Source organism: Astyanax mexicanus, chromosome 12 (assembly GCF_023375975.1).
Source record: "Astyanax mexicanus isolate ESR-SI-001 chromosome 12, AstMex3_surface, whole genome shotgun sequence".
NCBI lineage: Eukaryota > Metazoa > Chordata > Actinopteri > Characiformes > Acestrorhamphidae > Astyanax > Astyanax mexicanus.
Genome location: NC_064419.1, coordinates 26,491,230 through 26,501,615, shown reverse-complemented (window position 1 = coordinate 26,501,615; position 10,386 = coordinate 26,491,230). Strand labels below are relative to the sequence as shown.

At 41.1% G+C, this 10,386-nt stretch overlaps 1 protein-coding gene across 1 annotated transcript; it reads right to left on the bottom strand.

Moving 5' to 3' along the window:
• egr3 (early growth response 3) lies at positions 1-8,679 on the bottom strand. The gene is made up of 2 exons (XM_007235481.4): positions 7,762-8,679; positions 1-3,583 (listed from the first exon to the last, which is right to left on the bottom strand). Exons 1-2 carry the CDS (start codon positions 7,916-7,918, stop codon positions 2,457-2,459), a joined length of 1,284 nt encoding a protein of 427 aa, XP_007235543.1. The 5' UTR covers positions 7,919-8,679; the 3' UTR covers positions 1-2,456.
• Positions 8,680-10,386: the final 1,707 nt, after the last annotated feature.

Genomic DNA, 10,386 nt, shown 5'->3' with positions numbered 1-10,386 from the left:
TTTTTTCCAAATAACCTTATTGTTTATTTATTTAATAAACACATCATTCAGTGTGTCTCCATATCATTCTTTGAATATTATGCACAAAAACAAACAACATTTTCAGACCGTTTTTTTAGGAATGACAGAGGATGCATCAGGATTGACAGTGTCGAACGACGCCGCTCTGTCTCTCCCTCTCTTTCACTCTCGTACAGATAAAAAACAAAATCCCTCTAAAAAAACACTCTAAACTATGTACACAGTCACTTTCTCTGCAAATGTACGCTTAAACACACCCCTTGCATCATTTGCATTCAGTCAATCAGTCAATGTAAAGTCAATCCCAGTGTGGATGCACATGTGTATGTATTAATGTACACACGCGCACACACACAAACACACACACGCGCACTCTGACACAAACATACATACACACTTACACATACACACATACATACATACATACATACACACATACGTCGTAATACTGAAGCACATTGCTTTTTTTGTCCTGTACATTCTTAGTAGAAAACATGTAGTAATATGTTTATATACGCAACTGTACAACAAGAAAAAACAAACACCCTCTCGATATTCTGGATCAGTCTCTCAGTGTGATCCGAATACGAGTAGCCGTGGAGAAAACCACATTACTGCTTGCTGCCCCTCAGAGCTGTTATTTAAAAAAAAAGAAGAAAAAAAAAAAAACGTCATCCAAAAACATCATCTCGAATGGCATGCATATAGCTGGCAGATTTCAGTCAGTGAAAAAAAAAACACAGAACAATGGCATCCCAGATCAACCATGCTTATGCCCAGCGGCGACGCTCTAAGGCAGTTATTTCCATAATTTTGGCTGGCAAGTACTTTGTGTTGAAAACCGAGTGTGTGCACTCAGATGTGTGCTGAATATACAGTATGCCTGGAATGGGGGGAAAATGGAAGGAAGAAACCTCGCAAGATTAAAGAATAAGAACCACATCAAGCGGCTAGTAAAAAAGTCTGCGATAAGAACAACACAACATCAACGGCAACAACAGCAACAATGCAAACATAAATACCGACACCATTTACCTGTGAAACATGGCAGTGTTCATATTTCACATTTCACATAATTTCTCTCTTTAGCTCTGTGTGTGTGAATATATTTGGGGAGCATCAGGTGGACACATATTTTGCTGTCAGGTTCCCAGAAATGACCACTGCGACCTTTGTTTCAGTGCTAACCACGACATACTAGCAATATTAGACACATGCAGGCATACAGACAGCAAAAAATAAAATCAAGAACAACAAAAAAGGCAGAATTGTCTGATTTTGTTTCATAAGGACATGTAAGGAAAGGATATATGTTTGGTATTTGGCCCTCGTGCACACTAGAGAAAGAGTTTGAGGTAAACGCAACAAATTTAGCTTGTACGTAAACTGCACTTAGTGAGCTCAGATACCAAAACACAGTCTTGTATTTTCTTTCTTTTTTTTGGTATTGTACAGGCAATCTGTTGCTGTTTACAAAAGGCATCCAGATCCCTTAATTGTACTGAAGGGATTTTGAGATATTAAGATAATGCAAGCCTAATTACGCAAGAAACACCCACTTGAAGATTGAACTCACAGAGCCTTTCAGTACTGTAAGATTCTGGGCTTAGCGGTTTTCCCTTCAAATCGATTTCTGAAACAGATTACTCTAGTAGCTTCGCTATAAGCTCTGGTATGCTAGCAAGAACTACAACGAAAAGATAAAAAAAATAAAACAAAACAAAACAAAAAAAAATTGGCTGCAGTATCGCAATAGATTTGGCACATTCTTATGAAAAAATATCATCAATTAAATATTTAACGAGCAGTTTTTCTTTGTATAACAAACAACAGCAACCAAAGTGCAACGCAAACAAGGTATTAACAACATTGAGTAAATTAAATTGCACTTTTTAAAAAGTTGGACAATGACACGCCAAAATGCACTGTAAAAAATAATAATAATGAAAACAACTTAAAACAACTTAGATGCCAAGTGTATCTCAGCTTGTATTTTATACTATACTGTAAAAAAAAAGACTAATTTGGCCCAGACTGAAATCAGGGGGGATCACGTAGGTCCCCGGAGCCGGAAGTAGGACTCCCTGAGCCTGTAATGCTTTTCCCAAAGAAGTGCCTCTGTTTTGTCCTGGGATAACCTAAACTGCCCCTGTCCCTTCAGCTGCTGCCCCAGTGCGCAAATCTCCCTGCCATAAAACGCCAGTAGGTCTTCCTCCCAAAGACCCACCGGCTTGACCTAAAGCAAAAAGTTGAGGGGCAACATGACTACACCATCTGCAAACAAACATTAAAGACCGCAACAAATAACCCGATACATTAAGAGAGGGGAGAGAGTGTGAGAGTCAATGGCCAGGCCCTTCCAAGGAGAAAGGTAAGTGCTCATAGCTCAATGTCCTCCTCCCCCAGCCCGATCGTATCTGGCGGCAAAGAGTTCCCTAGGCGCACGTGGTAACAGTCAGGATATTGGAACTGCTGGGTCCAGCTGTCCCACATGAGCTTGGTGGGGACGTGTGGCTGCCCGCTGACGCAGCACCACTGGCCTTGTCTGCTGGCTTCTTGTCCTTCTGCTTGAGGTGCACCTTGGCATGCCGCTTGCGTTCATCACTGCGGGCAAACTTGCGTCCACAAAACTCACAAGAGAAGGGCTTTTCTCCAGTGTGAGTACGAATGTGTGTGGTCAAGTGGTCACTGCGGCTAAAGGACCGCATGCAGATGCGGCACTGGAAGGGCTTGTGGCCCGTATGAATGCGGAGGTGGCGCGTGAGCTCATCTGAACGCGAGAAGCGCCGGTCACAGTTCTCAGCTGGACAGGCATGTGGCCGTTCGTGGACCGGTGTCTTGCTCGGCCGATTTGGGTACTTGCGCGGCCGGATGGGTTTGAGGGCGAGGGTCTGTGGGGGCTGATGGTGGTGGTGCTGGGATGCATGCTGCTGTTGGCCACCCAGGAACCCTGGGTGGATCTGCTGTTTGTCCTTGAATGCTCGGATGGTCTCCAGGGGTGTGATGGGTGGCGGATTAACCCGGATTGGGTCCATGGCCTGGAAGGGTTTGTGCTCCATCACCCCAACTTCACCCTGGTGGTGAAACAGGTTGTAGTCAGGGATCATGGAAAAGAGACTGCTGTCCATGGCAGGTTTGGAGGAGGTACTGTGATAGTCTGAGCCTGGGTAGGGCAAGGAGGACGAGGTGGCTGGGCTGTGGTGGAATGACACCTGTTCCTGGTACATTTCTCCACAGGTGGAGTAGGCGGGAAGGGGTGGGGCATACACTTGCTCAATGTCCGACGATTGTCCGCCCATGCTGCCGCCTGATGAGGATGTCTGGGTGGTGATGTTGCCAGGTGATGGCGAGACGCCCAGGATGCCGGCACTCACCAGACTGATGATGTTATTGTCGGGACACCAACTTGAGCCGCTGATGCCCCCTGACGGAGGGGTGTCGAAGGCAAACTTGCCCAGGTAAGTAACAGTCTGTCCACTGCGACTTGATTGAAAACTACTGGAACCATACTGGATCTCCCCACTGCTCTTCTCACCTCCCATCCCCAAGTCCATGATATTATCTGTGGGAACAGATTAAAATGGTCAGCCAAGAAGAAAGCAACACAAAAGGCACTTACATTGTCAAAGACTTTAGGTCTAAGGAAAAAGCCAAGACCTTTAAGTTGACCTATATTTGCTATTTTACATGTTAATTTATTCTAGATTATGACTTGCTTGGTTGGTTAAATCTTAGCATACCTCCGATAACTATCTGTGCCCAAAAAAGTAGGAGAAAAAGGAGTATCTGTCCAAATGAGAAAAGCTGAAAGGAAAATACTAAGATCTTTGACAGAGGAGGAAAAAGTTTGTCGACTGACCCAAGACTGAAGTGAATATCTCCTCCTCCTCCTCTCAGTCTTTTCCTCCTTCTTTCTCTCTTTCTTAATTTCCCTCTCCCCTCTCTCTCTTAGGTTGTAAACTAAAGTGTGTCCTTCAGAAGTAGATCAGCTCTGTTTCCAGTGAAGCTCCTCTGGATGACAGGGCGTCATCTGAGATGCACAAACTTGTTTTCACAGACTGATTCTGAGCATGAAGTTCAGTGACAGACCTGATAGTGATAAAAGTCTGACTAAGCTTAAAATGTGGCATCATTGGCGGCAGTACAGATGTTTTGTCCTGACCCATTCATTGCTCTACAGTGCTTTATTAGGTAAACCCCATGAACTCTAACATCAGCACTTGATTTTCTGTAAGGCTGCACCGCCAATTTACAGGACATCCAAAAAACAACAACCTCATGACGTCCTCCAGGGTTTGTCTTGCTCCTTAAACACGTACTTACAGTAATCACAGCATATATACCAAATCATGATTTACGGTGGGAACAAACAAAACCAAAATTATAGGTGCGTTCACATCTATTCAGCACAGTTGTGCTTATGTGTGTGTATGAAAGACCACTTAGTGTGCTGGGAAAAGAATTCAATTTAGGCAAAAGCAAGAAGAAAATGAGAGAGCCTTTGGACTTTTCTGTGAGATATAAATAAAGAAGAAAATTCCATCACAGTGCCCCTGAATTTTACAAGAATCGTCAGGGTCTGGACAGAGTGATAACCTCAAATTCTAGCTTTTCAGGATTCCCTGGAATTTAAAGCAAGATCTAAAGATTCTGAGGTTCATTAAGATTGGGACCATGGTAGTCTGCTTCCAGGGAGAGACTTGAGATCCCCTTTGGTAACCAAGGAAAAACTTCCGGTTTGAATGAAATATTAGCTGCATACTGTAGAATATTAAACGCTGGAGTTCATTCATTAGTTAAGTCCATCTATAAGAGAGAACTTGTTGAATAACAGTCACTTGTTTTGAGGGAGGCAGTGCTGAAATATTTTGTAGATATTTTGATTATTTATCTGATAATTCTTTTTTGCGTGGGCTTTTTGTGATTCAGCCCAGAAAAAGGAACCCTGTGTTTGCGAGTGTGACTGTGTGTGTGTGTGTGTTTGAAGCAAACAGCAAGCTCACACACACGGACAGTAACAAGCATTAAAAATTAGTCCATGAAAGCACGTTTCCACTAGCGCTTAAAATTACGCAAATTTTATGCATATGTATGTATGTGTATATATATATATATATATATATATATATATATATATATATATATATATATATATATATATATATATATATACTGTCGGATCTACTATTAATTTGGCACTAAATGTTTATGTGCTTCTTTATGTGTATTTATTAATGTTTATGTGCTTCTTTATATGTATTTATTAATTTTTTTGCTTGTTGTTTTCTATTTCGGGTTTAACACCTGATTGCGGGGAATCTCAGGTGATTTAAATGTTAACGCATTCTGACTTTCTGTATTTTTTCGTTTCCCACACGAAAATCAGGCTGAAACTTTAACCGAGGCTAATAATATAACAGAGGCTGAAGATACTCTAATAATATTCACATAATTTAAAACACTATATCTGTTTAAATGTATTATTTTTTTCCACCATTTTAAGATTAGATATTTAGGTCATTTTAATATTATTTAAAACTGTCAATCAACACAATTAAATCAACAACATTTAATCGTGTTACATCTAAAAATGTAAACGATTATTTTAGCGCTTTACAGAATTCTCAGGTAATTTCTGCTAAATTGCTGAAATTAGAGTGAGATCAGGTAGAGGTTTTTAATATTGGCAGTTTGAGCTCCTGCGGAGTTAAAACTCTGCGTGACCGCACACATTCTTCACCGCGCGCCCTCTCAATATCAGAGCTCAAAATAACCGCTGAATTATTAACTGTTTGTTTGATTGATTATAAATGAATCTGCTGAACTCGTGCGCACGGCTTGTGGTTTTATTTTTTTTTTTCTCGCTCGCGGAGGGCTTTGAAAGGCAGCAGCAGCGACCACCTGCACGAGCTCGCACACGAGACTGAGGGGGCAACTTCACTGAAAGCCGCTTCAGAATTTATAATTACGAAATTATATAAACCTTGTATATTTTTGGGTATAGGCTATAGATTAAGGTATAGCAACTATTACTCATTTTGTACAATTATTTATAGCATAGTTACATACATAATTATTTTTATCTCTATATATAACTTATTTATATTTATTTATTAAGCATGGGTTACATTTCTAAACTTACAAGCTACACGCGGGCCGTGTCACCTCTTAGTCATGTGATCGCACCACTTCAGCACCTGAGCATCGGTGAGGTACCACGCAAAACGCTGACCTGTAACAGCTCGTGCCTGTATGAGCCCCCTTCTGTACCACTCAGTGCCCTGATTTTCTTAACCTTTAGGACCCATACACTTAATACCAGTGCGGGTGCTGAAGCGACACAGAAAGAGAAGAATCTAATCTGCAATTAAATTGTAAATGTCGATATATATATCACTACTAAACAAAGCTGAATTGTCTGACAATCCTGAATAAACTCCAACAGTCTGAATAAACTTGTAGAAACCCGCTCTGAGTGAACTTACACTACAGGTGTTTCTTCTTCAACACCATCCATCAAACTTTGGATGTCTGGCTTGATCACGAGACTAACTTTAACTTTACACCACTTACACTACTTCCTCAATTCCTCCACATTGACATATTTAATTTTATCTGATTAATCTTGCTATTACAAATAAAGTTTTTGTTTAACATATGCAATTTATACATTTTATTTGTTTCCACAAATAGTTAAAGTATTTGTGATGGATTTGTAATGGAGAAAGGAGTGTGAGAGTATAGAATTGGTAAAGGGTTCAAGTAAAGGTTATTCAAACTTCAGGAAAAAACACAAAGCGAAGGGTCTTGTGACACATTTAAAAAAAGGTGTAAACAGATTATTTGATTTTGAGGAGCACTTATATAAATGTGTTTATTTTAGTAATGCTATAAAATAACCCCTTTTGCCTTTTTCTTGGGTCATAAAGAACATATTCATGTAATATTCTGTCAGAGTAATGATACTTTTAATGTATATTTTTGTTCACCACATGATTCTTTGAGTTCAACATGTGTCCCTTAAAATTAGGGGAAACGGCAAAGAAATATAGTTTAAATATGCCCCTTTAACCAAAGGGGTACCATTTTAGTGTCATTATACCTTTTTCTGGTACCTGAGGTTTGAGATGTGACCTCTTCATTAAAGGACATTTAAATCAAGATACGGTTATTTGGATACTCTACAGGTTCATTACACAAACTCAACAACTCAACAAAAGTGGTCCTTCTGAGGCATCACTCAAAAGAACAAAAGAGACCTTTATAACACCTTAATTCGCACATTGATTTTTTAAGGAGGAGAGCCTACAGGTGTGGGTGGACTGAAGCCTGTGTAGGACCCTACAGGTGGGCAATGTCGGCGCCCGCTGATCAGCCACGATTAATATCGCCACGTTTTCTTTATGAACAATGCTCAGCATCTACCACAACACACACACGATACACAGTAGCTTATCACACAAAGGCTAAGCCAGCTAGCACAAACCAAGACTGATTCTATTGATATTACCACGTCAAAAAAGGGTATTGAAATGTTCATTTTTTTTGTTCCTCAAAGTACAGATAAAATGTAAATATGATAATATTTGAAAAAGTAGTGAACAATAACTGCAAAGCAATATAGTGCAGATATGCTATAAAGAAAATAGCAGACATAATCTTAGCACACACATCCACCTATTCTCCCTCCCAACCCTCCATCCCACCACCCCGCCGCCCCGCACCTCACCGGCCGCTCACCTGTGTTCATGTGCGAGTAGTGCGCCGTGGGCTCCGCGCTGGTGAACACGTTCATAGAGGTTGGGATGGAGTCTTCCTCAGGATAAAGGCTTTCAGGGATGGAGTTCATTAAACTGCTCATGGTAAGAGGGATCTTCTCGGCCAGTTTGCCTGTCATAGCACTCGGCTGCCTGCACTTAGCAAAGGCATCAAAAGCCCTCCCAGAGTGCGCGCTCAACAACCTCGCGCCCGCTTTATCCACTCCAGGAGAACGAGAAGACCAAGGAGAGAGAAAGTGAGAGAAAGAGATGATTGAAAGAGACAGAGAGATCCTCTTGCTCTCCCTCGCTCTTTCTCGCGGTTCCTGGCTTATCCAAGTCCAGTTCAGCTCAGATCAGAGCGCGCAACTTGATCTGCTCGCATCTGGTGATGAGGATGAAGATGCTGCTGTTGCTTCTGCTGAAGATCTGAAGATGCTGAAGGAGATCTAGAAAGTTCGGCATCAGTTCCTTGTGTTGATGAAGTGGAAGTAGACCGTGACTACGATGATGATCAAATAATGATCAAGGTAGAGATGATGCTGAAGGTGCTGGTGTTGGTGATGATAGTGATGATGATAACTGCACAAGTGCAGCCCGCCGCGCGCTATGCTGTGCTTTCTTTCTCTTCTTCAGGCTCTGTCTGAGCGCGCGCGTGTATGTGTGTATTGAGAGAGAGTGAGAGAGAGAGTGTGTGAGTAAGTAAGTAAGTAGCTAAGTGAGGGAGTGAGTGAGTGCGTGTGCGCGTGTGTGCGCTCGCGCGATCTAGAGAGAAATAAAAAGAGGGATAGAGAGAGTAAGAGAGGGTGTGCGTATGTGTGTGAATTCGTGTTCGTACGCGCGCGCGCGCCTGTGTGTGTGTTGCTCTGTTTGCTCGGACGGGAACTCCAACGCGCTTTTGGCCTCTTGTTAAATACGGGGGCTGGAGCAGCGCGCCGTGACGCACATGCCCATTTATGGAGAGGCAAGCCAAGAGCGCGAGAGCCACGGAAAGCTCCTCGCGCGCACACACACACATAGTAGGCTACACACTCGCACGGTGGGGAGATAGAGAGAGAGAGAGCACGAGAGCGAAAGAAAAAAAGAGAGCACAAGAGCGAAAGAAAAGAGAAAGAAATATATTCCTCAGCCGCGCGCAGGTGAATCGCGCAGAAAGCATAAAAAACTTTTAAAATCCGTTTTCAAAAAGTTCACACGCGTACATCGTCAAAGCCGCAGAAACCGCGCGCCACTTTGTTGCTTTCACACTTTTTTTTTAGTTGCGTTTCCGCCGCTTTTGAGTTTCCGTGTCGCAATTAATGAGGGGAAAAACAAAACAAAAAAGCAATGGACTAATAATAAAAATGGTACTAATAATAGGCTAAGCTTTTGTTAGACTGGCACGTGCGGCACGGAAATAATAGCGTTATTAAACTTGTTGTAAAACTGTTTACATTTACTGAGAGGGTTCAAGATCAACAACAAAAAGCCCACTTAATAAAGGAAGTCAAATACGTTTTTGTTGATATTTTAGTGGAGATACCTTCTTAAAGTAGGCAGGCTGTGACGTCCTAATGAAGGATAATAATAAGATCGATTAATAATAATTCATAAAGGCCGGGCAGTGTGGCCAATAAGAGACTTAAATATAGTCCAACCATTTAAAGCCCCTTTAACCCCTTTTAAAAGTTTAGTAACAATGTGTTATGAAGATGATGACAAAATCTTGCATCTAACAAATGGAGTAAAACACAAGGCACTGTACTCCCACTCACTGGCCTTTAACTACACGAGATCCAACCAGCAACGTTTTACAATAAAACATGAACACTAGATTGTCCACATCTAATGATTAAGGTCTCTGTGGATGTTTATATCGCATTTAGCAACAACTGCGGTCGTTTTTGATCTAATCATCTACATTTAACAATAATACACAAGAGTGAGATTATCAGAGTCCTAAAAATTAAGATTGCTGTGGCCGGTTATGATCCAATCAGCAATGTTTTACAATTAAAATTAACAAGAGATGGTCCAGCACCTAATAGTTAAGGTCGGTGTGGCCGTTTATGATCTGATTAGCAACATGTGACAACCACACACACCTGTAAAATGACTTACACCTTACAATTAAGGTTGCTGTGGTCGTTTATAATCTGATCAAGAACATTTAACAATAATACTTAACCATGACATGATCGCACATCTAACAATAAAAGTTGTTGTTTAACAACATTTAACAATAATACACAACTATGTGATGATCTGAAACCTATTGTTGAGGTTTAACACCATTCTAGGTGTTAAATATCCTAGAATATCTAGCACTTATGATTATATATATATATATATCATGACTATAGGAGAATCTTTAAAAAAGGTACACCTCACGTCTCATAAGGACTTGGAGGTTAATTAATCTCCTTCCACAAATACCTAAATCACTCATAGGATCTTAAACATATCTTATACCTTGGCCTGCTACATCTTGTAGATTAATTTTGTAAGTAAGCCCTTCAACAGAATATCCACTTCACTATAAGAGCCAAAAAAGCCTCTTTCTGAAAGAAGCTCAGACATTTCTCCACAGAATTCTGGACTGGAGAAGGTGAGTTAAGTTAGTTAGCAG